At 42.8% G+C, this 23,896-nt stretch overlaps 1 protein-coding gene across 1 annotated transcript; it reads right to left on the bottom strand.

The window, feature by feature from the left end:
- Positions 1-447: 447 nt before the first annotated feature.
- Positions 448-23,586, bottom strand: PDIA6 (protein disulfide isomerase family A member 6). Its single transcript, XM_082425861.1, has 13 exons — positions 23,429-23,586; positions 17,839-17,980; positions 14,419-14,476; positions 13,843-13,969; positions 10,673-10,779; positions 8,826-8,956; positions 8,314-8,428; positions 7,643-7,783; positions 6,791-6,875; positions 6,596-6,668; positions 5,297-5,455; positions 1,523-1,619; positions 448-913 (listed from the first exon to the last, which is right to left on the bottom strand). The coding sequence occupies exons 1-13, from the start codon at positions 23,445-23,447 to the stop codon at positions 845-847; spliced, it is 1,323 nt and encodes a 440-aa protein (XP_082281987.1). The 5' UTR covers positions 23,448-23,586; the 3' UTR covers positions 448-844.
- Between the last annotated feature and the right edge of the window lie 310 nt (positions 23,587-23,896).

Below are 23,896 nucleotides of genomic sequence, written 5' to 3'. Positions count from 1 at the left end.
TTTACATTCTAACATAATGCAAAACTTCACTTTTCTGAATGTTTTACATAAATGGGGACTTCCTATAAATTGCTCACCTGCCGCTTATTTCACATCTTAATGGACATTTTGTGAGGGTTTAATAATAGCGTATTCAAAACCTTGGGCTAACTGTGTAACCAGCTGTATACCCTAGTAGTCGCTGGTGATGGCCCAAAGACAAAATAGTGGGCGTGGAATGCAGTTCTCACTTGACAAACCACTGTTTTCCATCCTTCTATATAAGCTCGCTTTACGTTTCACACTTACACTTGAAACTCAGCCTTGCAGGACACGTGTAAAATCTGTGGTGGCAGGCATCCAGATGGTGTCATGTGAACCACAGGTTTATAGGGAGGAGAGACATCAAGGTCATCCCTTCATAAGACTAATTTACTGAACTTACGATGTGGACACTAATTTCATACATTTATTGGCATTGTCCAAAATAGTTTTATTCTTTAATGGAAAAAAGCCATTAATATTCAAATGAAAGGATCACATTAAAAAACTTGTAAGAAACAGCCTCCAAGAACATTCAAGCAGCAGTCAGAGGGAGGGAAAGATGCTTCAACAGCCCATCAGTTTTCTTCAAAGTATTATCTGACAGAATACAACCCAATTCACCGGCTACGACAATTCACAGAATTTTTCATTGTTTTCTTGAGACGCAAAAGTTCACTGCTGCAGTGTTTTCAAATGACCAATCAGTGTTACTTCTTGGTTAAAAAGGCCACTGGCAGATTCATCTGATTGGAAAGAATGTTCCTTCACTGCTGGAAAATTCGCTCCCAAGAAAAGAAAACCGGAGTCTGTGCGGCGCCTCTCATAACTCATCTTTCTCCAGGTCATCGAGCTCCACGTCACTCAGGTCAATGTCGTCTTCCACGGGAAGCTGTAAAACAGAAAACCACCATCAGGCCCTGCAGGGTCTATGCAGAACCACAGACGGGGCGACCCTGAAAGTCTGACATCTCATCTTACAGAGCACTAAATTTCCAGAGGTGCTCTGGTCACAAGTTTCTCCCCAGTCCAGCTCCTGCTTTTAACTTTGCCTATTATTATATAGATAGAAAACTAACAGCTATTTAACTGGTCCTTTTGAGGGGGGTGGGCAGAAGTGTACCGGAATAAATGCTAATTTCAAAGCTATAATTTTGTACTTCTCTCAAAGTTAATGAATTCTACGTTAAATGTTCACTTTACAGGTAATAGTCAGGAAAGCAACCTCACTGAAATTTATCTCGGTTGTCTCTGTCACGAATATCCTATGCCATGTAGCACTTTGTAACAGGGAGGATGGGATGAAGGGTCTTGAGACAAAGAACACCCCGAAAGGCCCATGAGGTTGATTCTTCAGGTTTATGCTCACATCAAGGCTTAGGTCTGATGGAAAGGTCTTGTTTACAAGCAGCAAAGATGCACAGGGATTGGGAAAGTAAGGGGCTGGACCAAAGCCCCGACAGCGAGTCCTGTTCACACACAGCTCGGTCCCGGGACTCACCTCGCCGTCCTTGCCGTCCCAGGGCTCTCTGGTGCTGATGGCAGGGAAAGCCCCACCTCCTACGGGTGCTGTAGATCCACGCCCGAAAGACAGCTCCCTTAGGGGAAAATGAGCAGAGCACGGGTGTTAACAATGGACTGCTGATGCGGATGAAGAAACAACTTTTCAAAAATACCGATTTCCCTACTCCCTACTATGTTTGCATAGAGGCAGTTCTCACCTCTCTCTCCCGGAAAAGCACTTCATGAACAGTATTATCTTTTCAATCAGGGACAACAATGTAACCAGGTAACAATATAATGACATTCCTGACTAAGGCCTTGGCAGTAGGGAAAGCCAGGTACTACCAAAAATTTAAAAAAAATAGCAAACATATCTTGCTAAAATACAACTTAAGTATGTAAAAACGATCAAAGTTGACCCAGAACATGGTCTAGACCAACACTAACACCTGATTAACAAAATTCCACACTAACTTTAGAAAGGCTTTTTGAAAGATGGTACCTTAAAACTGAAATCCTTTTCTCAGATTTCTAACAGGAAGCAGAGGCACTTAGAACCAGCCCACAGACACCACAGGCCCCCTCAATGATCTATAGGTGATGGTGGCAATTGTCACACATGTCAAGCTTTCAGACAGAAGAGTTGTACCATGAAACTGTGTGTTAGGTTTTGACTTTGGCAGGTATTGATAAACATTTCCCTGGAAGGATGTAGAGGCGATCACCAGACTGTGAGCAAGGCTTCTTTATAAAAGGAGCCTCCAAATATCCTCGGTGAAGGGTGCTTCGAATTAGGAGTTTGGGATTAACATTTACACACCACTATATATAAAATAGATACACAACAAGGTCCTACTGTATAGCACAGGGAACTATACGCAATATCTTGTAATAACCTATGACGGAAAAAAGAATTAGGAAAAGAATACATATATAGATATATAGATAAGTATATGCATAACAATCACTCTGCTGTACATTTGAAACTAACACATTTGTCAATTAATTATACTTTGATTAAAAAAAAAGAATATGGGTAAAAGAAAAACAAACAGGATATCAAGTTTCCTGTATGTGTCTGACAATAGTTACTTTGCATGGTGGGAAAACTGGGTAATTTTATCCATTGCTTTTGGCTACTTCGCATGTTTTACAATGTCTATCAGTGGTTCTGAAATTGAGGGCAATTTTGCCCCCAGGGGACATTTGGCAACGTCTGAAGACATTTTTGATTGTCCCAACTCAAAAATCACTGAGTGTGTGTGTGTGTGAGAGTGTGTGTGTGTGTGTGAGTGTGTGTGTGTGTGTGAGTGTGTGTATGCTGCTGGCATCCGGGGGTAGAGGCCAGGGATGCTACTAAACATCCTATAAGGCACAGGACAAACAACTACCTGGCCCAGACGGCTGAGAGTGCCCACGGTGAGCAACCTTGATGTACACATACCAGTGACATTCAAAGAACAGGATTATAAATATGTAAAAACCCACTTCACCACCATTCCATGAACTGTGCTGTATGGGTAGAACAGAGGTACTCAGCACAATAAGTCAGACCTGTGTCACACACAGGCTACTACCTCCGCCAGAATGGCTCAATTGACTAGGGAAAGGCACAGGACAATCCCAGCTCTGGTGTATGTGGGAAATACAAACCCATGTATGTAATAAAAAGTCAGCGGTTCTACTTCTTACTAGTTTTGTGTCCTTAATCAGGTTATTTATTATCTCCGTACATCAGCCTCTAGCTTCCTACTTAATAATGTCAGCGGCAGAAGCAAACAGACTAGAGGAAAGATGTCAAACCTTCAAAAAGGAACAAAACCTTGAGGGCAGAGCGTTCAATCATCATTTAAAAAAAAAACAAAAAAGGTTTTTTAATTGCTCAGTTACACACTTGCCCTCTGGCTCCATCTTCCTTTTAGGCTAAATGCTAACAGATCTCTCTTCTAACTAAGAAAGCCTGGAGAAGCATGGCCACCGCCTTCAAACTGAACGGCCACAAACGCATATACTGGGTTGGCCAGAAAGTTCGCTTGACATCTTACGGAAAAACGTGAATGAACTTTCTGGCCAAGCCAATATATGACTCAAGCCCTTTTTCACTTCTGGGGGCATAATGCACAATTATATACTTACCTTTTCTGGCTGCTACTCCAACAGAACATAACATGACTTTTTTTTTTTTTTTTTTTTTTTGGCCACACCATGCAGCTTGCAGGATCTCAGTTCCCCGCCCAGGGACTGAACCCAGGTCATGGCAGTGAAAGCCCGGAATCTTAACCACTAGACCACCAGGGAACTCCCATAACATGACATTCTTAAGGAAAGATGCAGAAACCACTAATGTCACCTTGGGTTGACCATAGTGTTCAATTGCCGCCCCTACATTTATAAATTGTTAGTTTAGCTTCACTGTTACCATTAACTTCTATGGGTTGTCTGACAACCTGTGTATACGCACTGATGGTGTTTGTCCTTGGTTTCCCAATAGCCACGCAGAACGTGGCAGGTGTGTGGTTTTTCAAGGACGCACGCTGGTGCCTCTCGCCACCAAGCAGGTGCACCCGCCAGCTCTCCGCCAGGCCCCACCCCGGCCAGCTGGAAGGAGTCTCCTCACCAGTGACACGCTCCGTACAAGTTCCGTCTTCTTAGAAAAGAAGACTCACATGTGGCTAGAAACAAGCGTACTGCCACATTTTGTTTCCTTCCTATTCATTACCGCAGACTTTTCTCCACTGGTAATCTGAGGTTTTCTGTTAACTCCAAGACACAAAGTTTGAGAACCAGTGACCTGTACGATCTCAAGCACAAGTCACTGTCTCAAGTTTACAACATGCTATTGTTCCTGGAAGCATTTACCTCCTCTGTACTTTACGTGAGTCCAGAGGCTTAATCTCAAGGTTACTTACTACTCTCCTACACTCCTCTAAGGTTTTCTAGATTGGAATTAGCTGTTGAAAAAGGATGAGGCACACTTGATGAGCGGTCTTCCTGCTAATGTCCCTGAGGGTAGGGATGCCTTTCCTAACTGAAACTGTTCCAGAGACAAGAAGTCAAGCGTTCATTCATAAATATTTACAAGAGCTTATTACCAGCCAGGCTCTACAGTGGTGACTAGGGGTAAAGTTTTGTGTAAAAGATTCAACCTTTGTGGAACTCACAGTTAATGGGGAAGAGGCATTAATCAAATTACCACAAATCTGAGAAAAAGTACGGGTTAACATTTTGTATTTGCCTAAATGATGACTAAGTCAGTTTTAGGATGAGTTGAACAGCAGGGCAGCTTAGTGAGCTTTGTAAATTGGGTTTTGAGTTTGAGAACCTATCATATTGTTTGCACGTTTTGGAGTCACTTCAGTAAGCGCACTCATTTTCAAATAACTACATTCTAAATCCAATGCCCAGGGGTGGAAACTCTATCCCCTGAAGTCAGGGGTACAAAGCATCCTAGGGCGGGAGTGGGTGAGACGGGACTGCTTGCAGCCCATATGAGACCTTTATGAGAGTGAGGACAAGCCCAATGCCAAGTGCACAGAAGGCAAGGTGGCCCGAGAGGAGGAATGTGCTAGTATCACTCACTAAGTAGAAGACTTCCGTGGCACAGGAACGTGACTGCAAAGCTCTAATTTATAAACGTTAATTCTCCGAAATGTGAAATACAAAACTACTCCATTTATTGCCTAGTCTATATAAATCTAGTTTGGAACCAATTACCACAATAGAACCAAACAAACAGACAAAACAAAAACAACTCAAAGAAGCAAGAAATTACCTGAGAAACTCATTAATGCCTTGCTCACTGAACGATCCCTTCAGAAGAGCAAATTTCATCTTGCGTGCGTTAATAGCTGCCATGGCAGGGTACCCAAACCCTCCGATCCCCAGCGCATTCTCAAGTTCAGACTGTGCTCCGGCTTCTGTCCACAGCCACCTAGAAAAGCAGATTGGTTTCTAGGGCAAAGATCCCTTCTGAGTTAGTCAGAACCTGACTAACAATTAAAGAACAAAAGATTACACATCTTTTGAATGGAATAGGTGAAAAAATAAATGAAAAATTAAAGATTAGTTTTTAAAATGTGTTCTAGATGCGCTCTGAAGTAACTACAGTTCCTCTCCTATGTTCCCTAGACCCTAACCCCAGAAGTCCCCCTGGGGACTGGTCTATCTCTAGGACTGTTTTTTCCCTCAGTCCCCAAAATACCGTCCAACAAACCTGATGAATTTTCTCTGTCACCTGAAATCCTACCAACATCGTTTGGGTTATTAAGCACATTCTTTAGCAGTGTAACAACTTCTTTTTAAAAGTTAAGGATATGCCATTATTTAATACATATAAAAATGCTCAACCACATCTCTTCCCTTGGGACTTCCTGTGCCGTCCGATCCCTGGTCAGGGTAAGACCCCGCATGCCCCGCAGCGAGGCCAAAAAAAAAAAAAAAAGGAGAAAACCCTCAAAAAACAAACCAAAAAAACTCTTCCCTCCACTCGTACAAGGGAGAAGAATACGGAACTTGGGCACGCAGCCTTCTGCAGGCACACAGTAAACATTTGCTGGACTAACGCAGGCGGTGTGAGGCCACTGCGAGAGGGACAGCAGGGACATGTGGTACCTGGGACAGCAGCGGATACGGACGGCATGGAGCAAAAAGATTACTAATAACAATGGAAATAGAGACAAGCTTTGTTTTAAACATTTGCCTGCGTCCGGCCCTCACTCAGAAGAGGGTAAAGAAACACACCTCTGCTTCTGCTTTCTTTACCTAGCCTTCAAGGCTGTGCTAGAATGGAGCTCTGTCACTAATGGTGTTTTGCCTGCTAGCCTAGAACCCAGCCACCATCAGAACACGATTCCTCTAAGAAAAAGTGTGCTGGGGCACAAATAAGTGTGTTATAAATAAGAGTCCTGCATGACTTCACTTCCTCCTAGGTGGTCAGTGTTTTTATATCCTAAATAAAAAAACATGCCCAAGTGAGCACAGGAATGGAGCCTACAGAAAACACAGAGGGAGCCGCTTCCAAGCAGCTCTACACCCTCCCACCCGACGACACTGAGACAGTTTGATAACTTACCCCCAGATTTTCTTTTTGTATTTGTCTGCCAACTTCAGAAGAACTTCCAAATAAGAATTTCTGCCTGCAGCTCCTGATGTAAACGGACAAAAAAATTTTAAGGTAAAAATAAAGGAATGGGTGAAATCCATCTGTGAATTAAGTGTTCGCAGAGCACGGAACAGACAACAGCGCGTGGGAAGCGGCGCGCCTCACCTGTGTCGAGGATATGGGGCAGCACGGCCACGACACAGAGCTGGTGCTCCTCGCACGTCCTCTTGGCGATGTCCTCGTTGAGGATCTGGGGGCCCAGAAGACAAGGGGGTTGGAAGGCCACGTGACACAAAACCCAGAGGTAAGCCTGCGCGAGCACAGGCACTCTCGTTCAGAGCAAAGCACTTCAAGAGCCAGATGAGGCTCTTCCCAAATAACACTTCTGTGTGCGTTACAGAAACACCACGAGAAGGTTCTGTGAAGATTTCCGCTTTTATCCCTCGGCCATCTATCCGCGGCGGTGGTGAGGCATTTGTATATACTCACGGTCAGAACGCCTGGGCATGGCTATGACATTTAGTCGTTTAGACAGATAAAAAAGACACATTTACGTGTATTATATATTTACATGAATTTGAGGCTCTCTGTGTCCCCATATTTAAAATGGAGATTAAAAACAGTATCTACCTCTAAGTGTTCATACGAGAATTAAATGAGAAAAATCCACATAAAAGTACCAGAACGGTGCTTGTCACATGGTCAGGTGCTCAATAAATGTTAACTACTGTTTTGAGAACGATAAATGAAAGAATGGATTCGTTCTATTTTTAAGACGCTAAGGTACACTTTTGCTCACACTGCGATTATTTTGGTACTAAAACTTATGAAAGGCAGCCATTTTCAGACAAGTTTTCCCCATCTGAAAGTACAAAAACACTCTAAAGAGAGCATTTTAAAAGAGAAGAGAAAGAGCTTATTTGAAAAGACAGCAAGCTATTACTGCCTTAGTGTCCTCTATCATCAGGCGGAGAAGCTTCCCTTACTACATACAAGTGACTGAAGAGGTGTAATTACCTCAAGGAGCTGAGGAGGCGGGGCGTTATCAGAAAACAAATCAAGGGCCCGGGAAACGATGTCGGATCTCGTCCGCCCCCCGTCATAATCCACAGGAGACTCGCCTTTCTGAAATATCTTGATTGTAGGAAATCCCCTAATCTATTAAAAAATATCACAGTACAAATCAAATTACCATTTCATAAGAAATAAGATCTTTATGGTTTCTAAAACTACCTTATAGGTAATTTAATGTAACAAAAATATTCCCTAGCCTGCATCGACGTGTAAGGGACAGCACACAGAGGTCTGTTAATCAAGGGGTTTTAACAGACTCACTGCCAGGCTTAGCTGAACCTTATTCAAACCCTGAATATATACTTAACACAGTCTATGTGCTCTAGAACAAATGAACCAACTTCAAAAGCTGTACAAATAACTTGCGAAAGCTCGGGCTCACATTAAACACACAGGTAGTGCGATACTGAAAACAAAACAAACAAGACTAAAAAACCCCCAACAGTCTTGAGTGCCAGATTTACTTGTTACAACAGTGAAATGATTTAATTTCGTCATTACAAAACGGCTAGCCTCCCCCCTCCCCCTCCTAGAGAGCCCAGGAGTACTAGACGGTGTAGCAGGTGAAAACACAGGGCGTCTCACAAAGACATCAGCCTGGTAAGCACACGCACCTCGTATCGGCTGGCTAGAACCTGGTTAACGGTGGCGTCCACAGCTGCGAGTTTCACTTTTCCTTTCGTTTGCTCTTTTACCTCTGTAGCTGCCGCAGCCCATTCTGGCTCTAGACTGTAGAAAAATACCTGCACTTTAAAAGTGTATTTTAACTGTAAGCACAAATCCTTTAACTGGTGTGTGCATTTCTGCCCAATCTGGTTAAATCACACTTGGGAAACACTCTGTGTGTAGCTTTACGAAAGGCATGATGCCCCCTTCACATTCATTTCCTGGTCCTTTGTCCACCACGCCTCCCCAAATCTGGATGCCAGCTCCCTGTTAATCACTGAAAATATGACAGAGGAAACCCTCGGCCCTAATGCCGATGTTTAACATTCATTCAGAGCCGGAGCTTTTGGGGAGAAGATCCTGGAGGTTACCTATGACCTGGTTCAGCTCTTTCAAAGTGAGCCACGTGGACAGACTAAAAGCACCTGACTTAAAAAAGTACCTGGTACAAAGCACTTACTTTTTGCAGTGTCCACACCAAGGGGCATAAAACTCAACCATCCAAACATCTTCACTGTCAAGAACACTCTTATCAAAGGTGTCGTCTGTCAGCTCAATCACGTCCTTCTTACTTGAACTGTCACTTCTACCCTGTCATTTGTGACATTAAATCTTAAGTTACAATTTGGCCAAAAAGAACACTAATCCTATTCTAAATATATGTATAACAATAATCATTTCTACAACTTAAAGTTTTGAATTCTTCTTTCAACTGAAAACTATTTTACTCAGATTGGGGACATTCCTTAATATTATTCTTTTTACTTGGCAAACAGTATTTACTTTCAAACAATTACCAGTACACTCAGTGTAACATGTAACATGTATCTGAACTCCACCCCTGCTATCTTCATTAAGAGAAACCTCAACATGGCTCAAAGAACCACCTTAATAACACTATTCTAATTCAGAACAGTGCTGGTTCATCCCAGGATATCCAGTTAGTACCTCTTCATAAAGTCCCTACCATTTAAGAAAGCTAAAAATAACATTTAATCCTTTTATCTTTTCAAAGAATTTTCTTCAGTACTAAACCTACAAAGCAGTCAGAATCGATATAATGCTTTCTGTTGCCTGGGCCAAAAGCCACGGGGGTAGGAGAGACAACTGTGCTCATTAAATGTCTAAGTTTGAAATAAAAGGCAAAATCATGAAATCTCTGGTAAGCTCTGAGTCTGCATAAAGAAGCTAGTCTTACTGGTCTCCTAAGAGTGAAGGGCTGTGTCTACACATGCAGGCAGACCTTGGAGATACTGCGGGCTTGGTTCCAGACCACTGCAATAAAGTGAGCATCGCAATAAAGCAACTCACATGAATGTTTTGGTTTCCTGGTGCACATAAAGGTTATGTTTACACTATACTGTAGTCTATTAAAGTGTGCAATAGCATTATATCTAAAAGACAATGACCATACAATAATTAAAAAATACTTCAGTGCTGAAAAATGCTAACCCTTATCTGAGCCTTTAGCAAGTCATAATCTTTTTGTAATAGTAACATCAAAAGATCACCGATCAAGATCACCATAAATATAATGAAAAACTTTGAAATATTGCAAGAATCACCAAAATGTGACACAGTGAGCAAATGCTGTTGGAAAAATGGCACCAAGAGGCTTGCTCGACGCAAGGTTGCCACAAACCTTCACTTTGTAAACAATGCAATGATCTGAGAAGTGCAATACAACGAGGTGTGCCTGTGCGTTACCAGAAGAGTTCAACGCCTTTTCGCAAGAACATAACTACATCATGGTTAAACATCACACTTCATACACGGGAATCTATAATACCAATCCAGAGAACAGGAATCTTCTTCCCTATCCACTTATGTAAAGATGCCCAGGGATTTCAGCCTGATTGCCACAGACACGGGCCAAGAGGTCATCCAAATTTCATCCACGTTTGCCCAAAGTTGACCTGGAGGAGAGCTGGTCTCCCTCTCTCCACTTTGGAACTACAAACGCCACGGAAGCCAGATTCCAACTCCCACGGCCTAGGGCTCTTTCTCCCACTGTAGGCCAAACTCTTGTACTTCGGCCCTGGGCCAAGGAAGCCATCTCGGGGCATGGTTCCTGGCCTGCGGCTGTGGCGGATGCCCTAGGACTGGCTACGGCGATTCTGAAGGGCCACACCAGTAGGCTGGGTGTCTGACTCCCTTTTGGAGTCGCTTGACTCAACCTCCTATGATTTTTTAACTGGAAGTCCACCAATTTAAAACATTTTAAGAAATAATTATCTTCTACGTGGAGTTTACAGTCAGGCTTCAAAATCATGCCACATTAAAAACTGACATTATACACAGCCTTACTTGTTTTCCAGAACTATATCCACCACTCCTGCCCCCAAGGCGGTCCTTTACGAGCTGGCGCAGAGCACTGAGAGCAGAGTCTACGATGGCTTCACCAGTTCTGCCACCTACGGGAAGACACAGGCCATCAGGTGAGCGGGGGTGGGCGGGCTGGGAGCCTACATCTGATGCTACCTGAAGACTTGAACCTTTACATACCTGCCAGCTTCATCTGATGTTCAAACAGACCTAACACCACGTGTATCTTTAAGACAGAGCCAGTTTCTTCCAGAATGTATTTCCTGCTACACTTTACACTGGGAAAACTAATTCCTCTTGTTCAGTGTTAGGTTATTAGTGTGAACGAGGACATTCTGTCCACCCATAAATACCATCTACTATTGAGAACAGTTCACAAACGTTTACTGAATGTATAACATGTACACAGATGAAAAAGAAGGTTATCTAGTTAAGAGAGCAGGGGAAATTTCTAAACACAAAGCACCAAATGAGGCAAATGGAAAAACTATTTCTATGAGATAATAAGTAGGATACGAGGGGTTCGAAGCTAAGAAACTAGAAAGCAATCCACTGTTTTCTACCTTGCTTAAAACACTTATTTTGGGCTTTTAGGTTCTGTGGCTGAACTTACTCCTAATATAGGAAATAACAAGCCCCGTATTAAAGATAGTGACAATAGCCTTTGGAAGTTTACCAAAAACTATGTGCTCAAGAAGAAGTCAGGGGACTATTAACTGACTCAGAAGACTATGGATAATATATGCCTTGAGACTGTCTTCAGAGTTTAAAGGCAAAACTAACAAAATGTTTTTAGAAAGTTTCTTCTTTCTTCTCCTTTCTTAAAAATAGTTTTCTAATCAAACTGCCCAGGAAGAGATAGAAACTTCTGAGAACGCTTCAGACTTGACGTTAGAAAGAAAATACAGAACAGAGGCATTCGCAGTGTGTTCAGATCATCCTGTACTACATCCTGGCTGAGATTACCAAGTATGTCACTTCCTAAGACAGAAAGGCAAGACCTCAACATAAAAACAGCCTCCTGCTCCTTATCTACTGCAGACACCTCCACTTTCCGAACCAGTGCCCCTTCCACCACCAATCTCCACCTGGAAATATACCAAATCAAGAAAAACACTAGGGGGACTTCCCTGGTGGCAGAGTGGTTAAGAATCCACTTGCCAATGCAGGGGACACGGGTTTGATCTCTGGTCCAGGAAGATCCCACATGCCACGGAGCAACTAAGCCCGTGCGCCACAACTACTGAGCCTGTGCTCTAGAGCCCACGAGCCACAACTACTGAGCCCACGTGCCACAACTACTGAAGCCCGTGCGCCTAGAGCCCGGGCTCCGTAACAAGAGAAGCCACCGCAATGAGAAGCCTGTGCACCGCAACGAAGACCCAACGCAGCCAAATAAATAAATTAAATAAATTTTTTAAAAAAAGTGAAAAAAAAAAAAAAAAGAAATACACTAGGGAAAAAGACAGAGAGGGTTTTCTCAACTCTAGACCAAGGGTGAGCAAACTGTTCCTGCAAAAGACCAAGCAGTAATTATTGTCGTCTCTGCAGGCCACACTGTTGCAGCTACTCAATTCTGCTGTTTTAGTGTGAAAGTAGGCATAGACCATATGAATGAACAAGTGTGACTGTGTTTTGAAAAACTTCATTTACAAAAACAAGCAGCAGGCCAAATGCTAACCCCTGCTCTAAACATTCCATTTTTACAAGTTAGCAAAATGAACAAATTATATTCCAAAGCAGAAAAGCAGGTGGTTAGTCAGAAAGATGAAACTGATCATTTTATGGAACTTTAGAGCTGGGAAGTCTAGGAGAAATGATGTGTCTAAGGCCTCATCTCCAAGTATTTTGACCCCCATCTTGGTGAGGTACCAACTACACCGACATTTACCAAGTTACATGCTTTACACGTACTATTTCAGTGAAACTTCCAGTAGCCTAAAATAGGTTTTCACATCCTCATTTTACAACCAAGAAGCAGATCCAGAGAGATTAGGTATTCTGTTTAGCCAGCAGTTAAACCCAGGCCAGGTTGTCTTCAAAGCTCACTCTATAGTTTCTCTGCTCCCTTCACATTCCCTTTTCTGAGAATGTTTTCTCAATCCACTGGATGCAATGCAGGACACCAAGTACAGATAAGACAATAGTCACTTTGTTTTTATCGTGATGCTGATTCTCCTCCCCCTCCAACCCTGAAAACTTGTTCTTCTCACATAAAGCAAAACCTAAGATTTTAGACTCTAAGTTTAGTCACTTATATGCCCCTTGTAACAAAATCTTTTTTAAAAAAAGATCAAATGAGCCATAATTTAAACTTTAAATACATTACGCCCAATACTTTTATTGGACCCTGGATATGGCTCAACTTAGCAATTCTGGCTGTCTTAAATATGATGCTCTGTTTGTGACATCTTAAGTAACAGGCGATTCTGTGAAAGAACAGGGAGTCTGAGCCAAAATCCTCTCCCCACTTGCCTCAGTGACTCACAGCAGATACAATTTACCACTATCTATAAAATGGAGAAGCTGTGGTACTTCTTTATTATCAACAGTTTAAAAGACTAAATAATAGCTTTAATATTCAGAGGCTATACATGTTTACAAGGCATAAAGATTCATGGGCAAAATACTCCACAGTAATAGCAATAGTTTAAACTGACTTTCAAATTACAGGACTCTTCTTTTTCCACGCTGATATGCTAGACCTGCCCCACAGTGAAGGGACGAGCAATGAGAGCAAGAAAACATTTGCAGATCTTTTCAAATATTAAGTAATTACAGAAACTTATTAAATATTAAGTAACTATAAAATATCCAGTAACTAGTATTTTTTAAAAACTGTAATGAAAAAAAGGGAAGCACAAAAAATCATTACTCTACCATTGCTAAGCCCGTGTGGGCCTAACCTAGTACAAACAATAATAAAAAAACTTTCACCTGTTTGACACGTATTTAATCTTTAGAGCAACCCAGAAGAGGTAGGAATTATTCTACACCATTTGACAGATAAGGAAATCCAGGCACGAAGAGGGTGAGAAACTTGCAGGTAGCAGGGCCAACAGGTTATGGAATCCCAGGTTCTCTATTTTCTACCTACCTGCTCAAACTAAAATTCCAACCAATGGAATGAAGTAATCAGGAAAAGTCCTTACCCTGATAATCTTCTGGTTGGTTTTTATTAGATCCAAAAATCTTAATGGTAGGAAATCCCTGCACACCATATTGACCTCCCAGGGACTGATGTTTATCTGCGTCAACTGCACCAACTTTTACAACATCCTGTGGAAACATAAAAGAAATATCTATTTTTCTTTCAACCAGGGCAGATTCCACAAGAACCCATCATCTGATGATGTAGACTCAGAGACAAGATAATAAAGGGCCAGGTTCCATTTGCCAACAATCAATGAGAACTTTAGCCTGGGAAACCATTCCTAAATGGAAAGCTGGGCAACATGCAAGTCAGCCTGTGAGGAAACTGTGCAGCTCCCAGAATTAGCACGACTAAGCATACTTATGCCATTTAACTGGGAAACAGAATTAACAAAAGTAGACAAGATAAAAATTAGAATGTACAGTATCCCTTTGCTCCCTACATAATTTTGGCACCAGAACAAGAGTATTGGGCTTCAATATGCAAATTAACTTCCTATTGTACGTTAAGCCCATTTGCTTAATTAAACTTATTTTAACATACACAGGTGAATGTGGACATCTCAGAAACTCACTTTTAATGCAGTTGCTACTTTCTTCCATTCTGGTGTTAACCTTTGGCAGTGGCCACACCTTTCAGGGGGTGAAAACACAAAGAAGGCAACAGTTAAGTCTTTGATTCCCAATTCAAGAAACATTCACCAACAGTCTACTGAGTGACATGCACCGAGGGTGGGGACCTGCAGGGAGAACAGCACTATAAACATGATCGGTGACCTGAAGGAACTCACTGTCCTGATTTTACTATGATCCTCTTTCATGTCATAAAAAAAAAGCTTCCAAATTACTGCTGAGTTAAACTGTATTTAAAGAGTTTAAACAAACACTATCATTCATAACTCTCTCCCTGAGTGGAAACTTCAGTGTTTATCTGGTCAAATGTGCCTCACGTGTGGTCCCAGTTGTACGGCTTAGCAAAGTGCAGGTTCTTGGGCCCCAAGAAACCAGAGTTCCTAGAGAAGGGGTTCAGGAACCTCTATTTTAGTAAGTTCTACTAGTGATTCTTAAATCTATTAAGGTTTGATAGTCCCTGGTCTAGTCCAAACTTTTCATTTTATAGATGAGGCAACTGTTTTAGAGCCCAGATCTCCAGTGCCTAAATCTCCATGTTCTTTGGCTCCCACAAGCAGCTTGTAGAGGTAAAAATGCACATGCAGTCCCAATTTAGTATGGCTAACAAGTGAAAAGCACTTGATACCGCAAGGTGGTGAAAAAAGAACACGAATGAGTGACAGAGACAGAGACACATGAACACAAGGAAAAATAATCTTAATCTTTTAGGTACCAGTACTTGAAAAGAATTATCGTGAAATATAACACACACAGAAAACTGCTTTTAAACATTATACAGATATCTGTTATGTTTATATCAGTCATCGAGGTTATAGGTAGCTGTATTATTTTCATCATTGTATAATACCCATTGTATGAAGACAGCATAGCTAGTTTATCTATATAGGTGACTTTTTCCTTTTTTAAACAAAGTAAATTTTCTTCTAATTAGGTCTCTAAGGACCTAATGAGCCAATGCCACGTGCCTGCACCACGATGAGCTCTCTTCGTACAGGATTTCATTTAATCAGCACAACCACCCTGCAAGCAGGCTTTGTCATTTTCATCTTACAGATGATGAAACAGAGCCTGAGAAGTTAAGAAACCCTCCCAATACCACCCAGTGACAAAGCTGCCTGACAGGTCTTCCTGGCTCCAGATCCCACATTCTTAATCACCATGTAACATCACCTTTCATAGGGCCTTAAGCTTAATCCAATATTTTATTTTATTTATTTATTTTTGGCTGCATTGGTCTTCATTGCTGCGCACGGGCTTTCTCTAGTTGTGGCAAACGGGGGCTGCTCTTCGTTGTGGTGCACAGGCTTCTCACCGCCGTGGCCTCTCTTGTTGCGGAGCACAGGCTCCAGGCGTGCAGGCTTCAGTAGTTGTGGCGCACGGGCTTAGTTGCTCCGCAGCATGTGGGATCTTCCCAGACCAGGGCTCGAACCCGTGTCACCTGCGTTGGCAAGTGGATTCTTAACCACTGGGCCACCAGGGAAGTCCAATCCAATATTTTAAAAGTCAGGATCTTTCAGCAAAACGTCCTGAAATGCTGATACTACATATACAGTATGTTTTGCTATTTAGGTGAGCTACTTAGAAGTCCAGGAGTCAAAACTTTACAGGACTTTGTGCCTCTTTAATTTCAATTTATTCTAATGAAATAAGGAGTCAAATCAGAGATTGTCAGAGTATATACACCCCCTTCAATTCCAATGTGAAGCAATGTAAAGACATCAAAATGCCACAAATATAAATATAGCAGCACACCCTGTAACTCAAGGGTTCTTCACCTGGGGGTCTATGAATCCCCAAAGGACTGGTGGATAAAAATTGAGGGGCTCTGTGAACTTTGATGGGGAAAAAAAAAATCCTCTATTTTCATTAACCTGTAATTGAAATTTAGGATTTCCTTCAGTTATAAACATTAACAACATATCATAGTTGGTTAGTACTTGTGACTCTGTCACAAATAAAAATCACAGCTATTTTCTCATCACCACTATAGTTGTTGCAGGTATCCTTAAACATCATTTATGTTCATCACTGTTCAGAATTATGGTAGCTAGCTGTTAGATGTTGGTATTTACGTTCCAGTAAATGAGTACTACAAAATCATATCAAGATTTATTTTGATATTTTAATAATGTTATTCCAATATTTTAGGTTTCCTTTGTGATCCTATAGCCTTTATTTTATACATGTGTATTTGTTGGTTTTTTGTTTTGTTTTCATTGAAGGTTTTAACCACATAAACAATACTGTATTTTGACTGCACAGATGACCCTTGAATAACATGGGGGTTAGAAGTGCTGACCCTCTGCAGTGGAAAATCCGCATGTAACTTTACAGTCAGCCCTCTGTATCCATGGATTCACCCAACAGCGGACTGTGTAACACTGTAGTACAAATTTGTTGGGAAAAAAAAAAAAAATCCACATGTAAGTGGACTTGCGCGGTTCACACCTATGCTGCTCAAGGGTCAGCTGTATGAAACTGGGCACTATTAATTTCAATGGTAATTACAAGTTTGTTTTTTTTCCCCCCAGAAATAGATGTAAGGCAAGAGAAGAGCTTTTAAATCAAACCAAATTTTCTAATTACATATTTTTGGAAGCAACCCTCTTCAAGAAACAAAATGGAGTCAACCACTGGTTGTTCCCTTTCCTTTGCCCGATATTCTCTCTGCATAAAATCAATTTCCCTTCCATCTTCACCCCACTTACCTCATCATAAAGATGTATCTTCCTAAAATCATACGGGTTTTTTCCTTCCTTCTTTCTTGCAACTATTAGCTACTTCTACCATTTTTTTTGTCACTGGCTCAATCTCTGCACCCTTTAACAGACTCAATCAACAGTTTCCCTCTTCTCTACCTCTTTTATTTATATTTTGCCATTATGAGATCTATTCTTATTAGTATTACATGGATGTGTCCTCTACCTCTTTTAAACAATCAGTAAACTAGGTAAACGAGATGGCTGAATAAAATTACATTTTTTTTTTTTTAATGATTTGCTTATTTATTTATTTATTTTTTGGCTGTGTTGGGTCTTCGTTTCTGTGCATGGGCTTTCTCTAGTTGTGGCAAGCGGGGGCCACTCTTCATCGCGGTGCGCGGGCCTCTCACTATCGCCGCCTCTCTTGTAACGGAGCACGGCTCCAGACGCGCAGGCTCAGTAATTGTGGCTCACGGGCCCAGCTGCTCCGCGGCATGTGGGATCTTCCCAGACCAGGGCTCGAACCCATGTCCCCTGCATTGGCAGGCAGATTCTCAACCACTGCGCCACCAGGGAAGCCCAAAATTACATTTTTATGTAGTATTTTTCTTAATTTTATAAAGTACCATAAATAACTGACAACTATTTTATAATACTTACCATGGAGCATAGAATTCTACAAGCCACAAACTATCACTCTGAATAACTTCTCGGTTGAAGTTTGATGGAGTTAATTCGATTACATCATCACTAGACGAATACAGACCGTTAACTGCTATAAAGAGGGTACAGCCCATCAGACCTGGAGTAACAACAAAAAGCACACCATCAACATCAGGGTTCAGGCTCTGACAGGAAACCTGTGCCACCAAAGTCCTTTTCAACTGACCAAGGCCCTTCACAGAGGACAGCCTGGGTCACCTCTCTCCTAACCCCCTTCTCCCCAGCTCCCAGCCCCAGCCTGGCTGCTGCTGGAGCCCCTGGAATTTTACTCCCCCCTGGTGCACTGCTGAACAAGGGAACAGACAGCCCACACCCTCATCTCTTGAGCTGCCTTGGGACCAGATTTAAATACTCTTCTTAGTGCTTTTCCTATACTAACACCTTCATTCTGTACAACCACACTCTATGAGGCAGTACTATTATCACCGTTTTATGGGCAAGGGCACTGGAAAATGGGGAAGTTACATCTAACTCTGCGACCTTGGATAACCCACATGGTATTTCTTGTGTTATTCAGTTGCAGTATTAGCACGCTATCTTTATTAAAGCTTATTGATGGGAAAAATAATTATTTGCCTCCCCTACTAGACTGTGACTCTCTTAAGGGCAATGATTGTTTTTTAAATATTTTTCTTTCTACTAACACTATCCATGGCACATCATCAGGCACTCACAGTGTTGCAGGATGAGCTCCGAAAGAATGTTCATTTGAACAATGTTATAAAGGAAGGATAGAGAGTCTGTATTATTAATAGCATAGTTTAGCCACACTGTGGACCAAGTGTGTTTTTGTTGCTACTCTGGGAACTTAAATGCAGATTATAACAATTACATAGAAAAACAAGTTCTGAACTAATATTTTAAAAACCCAAGTTTTCTGAATTGGTAGTATCAGAATTTTACCTCCTTTAAATTGTCTGTGTATGTATACACAGACACACAACATAAATTATATATGTTATATACGAAATTTTATAAAATATATAATTTGTTTTCTAACTGCATTGTCTAATATCTCCAGAATAATGCTAAACAACAGAACGCTTTTTACTTTAATAGGTATATTTTCCCATTTGCTAGCTTTTGGGTTGAAACAGATAAACTTAATGATATTAAAGAAATTTCTATTACTTTCTTTTCAGCATCTGTGAAGATGACCATATAATTTCCTTCTTGTAATCTCCTGATGCAAAGAATTATAAGAGACTCACCTGTCTTCTAAGAAAGCATGTGTGTATATGCCATCTTAGTCACAGTTTCACATGCTTACTTTGTAAAGAGAATTTGGAAGATTTCAAATGGAACTTTTTGAACAACCCAATGGTAAACTTCTTCTGGAATAAGTGTGTACTGGTGTTAATTGTCCTACTGCTAAATCCTCCACCTTATACTTACAAGGCACTTTGAATTTTTAAATCACTTTCAAATGCATTGGATCCACTTGATTTTTCACAGCACTACTAACGAGAACGTGGGAATCATCCCTATTTTGTAATTAAGGAAACAAGGGCAGATAGAGAGCAAGTGGCCCATCTGTGGTCACACATATAACTGGTAGAGCAGCTCCCTGACTTCTACTTCCAAGCTCTACCCATTAAACCATGTTGTCTTTTTAGTGTTCAAGATAAAAATGTTCAGTATGCCACGGGCATGAATAACAATTACACTGTTCGAGAACACTGCATTTGAATGATAGACGTGACTAGTATTGCAGGAACTTAACTGTGGACCTTACTAAGGGTGATGTGAAGCCACTAAAGGGTTATCATGCAGGGGGTATGATCAGATTTGCTTTCTACAAAGAGTATTCTGGCTGCAATGTGGACAGTGGATGGAGAATTATCAGGAGAGTGGTTTCACATAAACCAGGGGAAAGACGGAATGAGCGACAGTAACAAAGGCTACTGGGAGGTTAAGCAGGAACGACTGCAAACTGTCCACTGGATGTAATGACAGAGAGGTCACCGGGGTCCCGGGCAGTTGAGGTACAGTAGTGAAAGCAAGCAGCAGTCAGGCTGCACAAGGCTGGAGAGAGCAGGAAGGGACAAGCCGGTGAAAATCATACAATAACTCTTTAAACAAGTTTCTTAGAAAGAGCAGGAGACAGTAAGCAAATGGGGGATAGAAGGAAGCTTTCTTTTTAAAGATGGGAGTGAGCTGAGCACATAGTGAAGAAATATGCGGAGTGGGAGAGGCTAAAGTACAGGGAATAACGTAACAAAACGCCTGAATTAGGAGGCGGGGAGGGAACCCAGAGTCAGTGACGGGGGGGGGGGGGGGGGGGGGGTAGCTCGCAACCGAATGACCTCCTCTTCCATTTCAAGAGGTGGGAAAGGGTGAGTGTGGATGGAGGTCAAGCCAAACGAAGTGAGGCTCCCTTGATAACTGCTGTGCAACATGGCAGCCGCTGGCCACACATGGCTACCCCAAACTGAGGTGCGCTGTAGGTGTAAAAAGCACACCGAATCGCAAAGCCTTGGTAGGGGAAAAAAGTAAATTATCTCATTAATGTTTCTGATATTGATTTCCTCTTGAGATGATATTTTAGATATACTGGATAAATAAACATATATTAAAATTAATCTCACCTACTTCTTTTTGTCTTTTTAAATGTGGCTACTGGAAAATTTAAAATTACGTACAAATCTGGCATTACATTTCTACTGGATGGCGCTGCTTAATCTCTTCACTGCTGCAGGAAAGTTTACAGAGTTTGACGTATTTAATAAAGCAAGTAAATCAAGAACCTAAGCAGAGACAGTCCTAATTCTGAGTAAGCTTGAGAGTAAGACTGGTCTTAGAAAATCCTCTATGGAGATGTACTACGTTTAAAGACGTTTATCTTCTTTAAAAAAAAAAATCTGTATGAATTGTTAGTTTTTCAATATACTGAGCTCCTTGTGAAAGTTTCAAAAACGAGAAAAGCAAAAAAAGAAAAACTATCAACAGCCCCACCAGAATGAACTATTAATATTTTGGTGGGTACTCTTAACTAACATATCTCTACACTATACAGAGGCCTAAAAATTTATATAAATGTGATCTTACTACACACATTCCCTTCTGTAACCTTTTTTCACTCAAAATAAGTTACATTTTCTACATAAGTAATTACGGATTACCCATTACCCCCCATGAAACCATTTTTAATGGCTGTATCACGTTCCTAATCCACTACTGACATAGTTTGATGGTTCCCATTTTTTTCTATTAACAGGCCAATGCTAAAAATTCTAATACTTCTTCCCTCCTCAAATAAATATGATTATTTCTTTAGGAGAAAAGCTTACAAGGGGAGTGGGGTACGGCTAACATTTTGATATATGTATCTGTCCAACTACCCTCCAAAAACTGACATCTTAACTAAGAACAACACTTATACAACACTGTGTACCATTAGCTCATTTACTCGATGTGGTGTGTATCATCATGCCCGTTTTTAGCACAGGACATGGAGACCAGAAAAGGTAACTTGCCTAAGGCCACATAATTAGAAAGAGTACCTTGCTATGCCACCCCAAATTTTAACCAAAGGACTGGAGCCTACAGGAGTATAACCCCAGGAGGGGCACTCTATGGCCTGTGGCAGGAGAATTACCTTCTTTCCCTCCTCATGCCAATCAGGGCCAGCAATAAAGAATGTACTCTCCTCATGCTGTGCAAGCAGGCCGGAGTCATCAAAGGATGAACCAGGACTGTCTACCTCAGGAATGTGCCTCCTTTCTGTACGAAGATGGTCATGCCTAATGACACTCAGTATAACATGAACTTGAGCTTTTTCTTCCCCCCTAGTAATGGGGCTGGAGTTTTCTTGTCTATAAAGTGGCCTGGTTCTCACAGGAGCATTCCCTCCTTATAAATGGCTGTCAGTGGAAATGTCTTGGTAAAGGTTCAAGACCTAAGTTCCTTAAAAGGCAGTTAAGACCTAGTAGGGTTAGAAGGAAATCAAACATGCTACTCAGAAAAGCATTAGAAGATGTACAAATTCCAACAGCAGAGAAGTAGTCAGTAACTACCCCTACAAAACCCCTCAGCCCACTTAAGATGATAAAGTAGGTCAAGGCTGACCAATACTGTTCTGTTTCTAAAATTCACATGGCCATTCCACTCGCTGATAACGAGCACCGACGGGAAACTGGAACATCCAAGGGTCTAGAATCTATGTGAGCAGATGATTTTGCCATCTGTGGCCTCCCATGATTCCTCCGAGGTAATTAAGGATGTTATAAATCCACATCACTAACATCTCTGTCCCACACCTGCTAGCAAGAGTACATGGTCCCCAAGCACTCATCTAGAAACCGAGAGGGCGCCCCAAAAGGCTGACTACATTTATTATAATAATGAATTAACTGTAAGAATCATACACTCTTTCACAGCCCTGTCTGAATTCACTTGCAGGCAACTAAACAGAAACTAAGTTCTTTTCCCCTCATCTATTCTCTCTACGGTATTACGGCAAATATTTCTACCTTGTTTACTCTCTTTAGACATATATAAACTCCTTAATCCTGAGAACAACCCTATGGAGTACTAGCCCAGAGTGGTTAAGTAACTAGCCCCCAGTCACACAGCTAGCAGATGCGGGGGACGGAGGGATGGGACTCAAACCCCGCTATCTGGATCCACAGTGTTCAGGTTTCCACTGTCGGAGCACCTTGGCTGGGACCAAGGGGAGCCCAGGAAGGAACGGGATCCTCAACCTCACTACTGTAGTCTCTAAAACTGACATTTACCTAAGTCCAGAAAGTCTGGGTTCAATTTAGTTGTTAAAAGTGCAACCGCATTTAAAGTGCTCTTGCATCATAAGACCCGCTTTAGGAAGGTACTGTTGCCGTTTAAGGAAACTATCCTGATTTATTTCAGGACCGGGTTTTGATATTTCAGGTTTTTTAGAAGCGGGAACTCCATAAAACAGGTGGTGAGGACAACTTTCGGTGTGAGGAGCCCGTGACTCTCCCGCACACACGCGAGGCCCAGAACAAGGTCCCCCTTCTAGGTGGCCCCCCAGTACCCAACCTCGGCCAGGGATCAGCCATAGCCGGTCTCAGGGCTCAAAGGCAGCTCCCGGCCTTCGCTCACAGCCGGCCCGCTCCACTCCGCCCCGTCACCGGAGCCCGGCACCGGCCACTCGGCCCCAGGCTCGGAGCTGTCCCAAGCGCCCTGGTTTCGAGCCCGGACTCGGGGCTCCCGCCTCCGGCCGCGCTCGCGCACACGCTCCTCCCGGGTGGGAAGAGGTCGCCCCCGCCAAGGGCGCCCTCACCTCCCCACGCGTCCCGCACTTCTGCCCGAGGGCCCGCGCAGGGGGCTTCGGCCAAGACCAGCCCCAGTCCCCGGAGCTCCCCCACCGCCCCAGGGGCTCCCCCTACTGCGTCCTCCGCGTGGGCCGGGCCAGCGACCCTCCGCGCCAGCGCGGGCCCGGCCAAGGCCACGCATCCGCTCGCTCCCCCGTCCGCGGCCCGCCATGGGGGTTCCCGGTCTCCCAGGGTGCCCCGCCACCCCCCCGGACGAAGAGGCCTGCGCCTACCAAGCACCAGGCGAGCCATGCCGAGGGCCGGCGCCACCGCGTAGTCCAGCCACCGCGTAGTCCAGCCACCGCCTCCCCTCCGCCGTACCGCACCCGCGCCGCCCCACGGCCAGTCCTCGGCCCGCTAGTCAAACGCGGGGCGGTGCGGCAGGGGCGGGCCGGAAGACGCTCCCAAGCCGTGGCCGCGGCTTATTGGTCCCGACAGACTTCTTTCATTTGCATAGCCAATGGGAGGCAGCCGGGTAGAGGTTACCGGTTTGGGTTTTGAGGGGGCGGGGAGAGCGACGGAAGGAGGGACTAGCTGGGGGCGGGGCAGGCCAGCCCCTCCGTCCGGCGTGTTCCTCACGTCCCTACGGTCGCTCCTGGGCTTTACGTCCTTTTCTCTCCAGGAGTACAGTACTTGGTTTACCTTTCGGATCTTTAGGATTCTCTCTTTTCCCACTTGTTTATAACGAGTCCGTTTCCAAC

Source organism: Balaenoptera physalus (genome assembly GCF_965194825.1).
Source record: "Balaenoptera physalus genome assembly, chromosome: 15".
Taxonomy (NCBI): Eukaryota; Metazoa; Chordata; class Mammalia; order Artiodactyla; family Balaenopteridae; genus Balaenoptera; species Balaenoptera physalus.
Note: the sequence above shows the minus strand (reverse complement) of the source record. Positions and strands in the feature narration are given on the sequence as shown.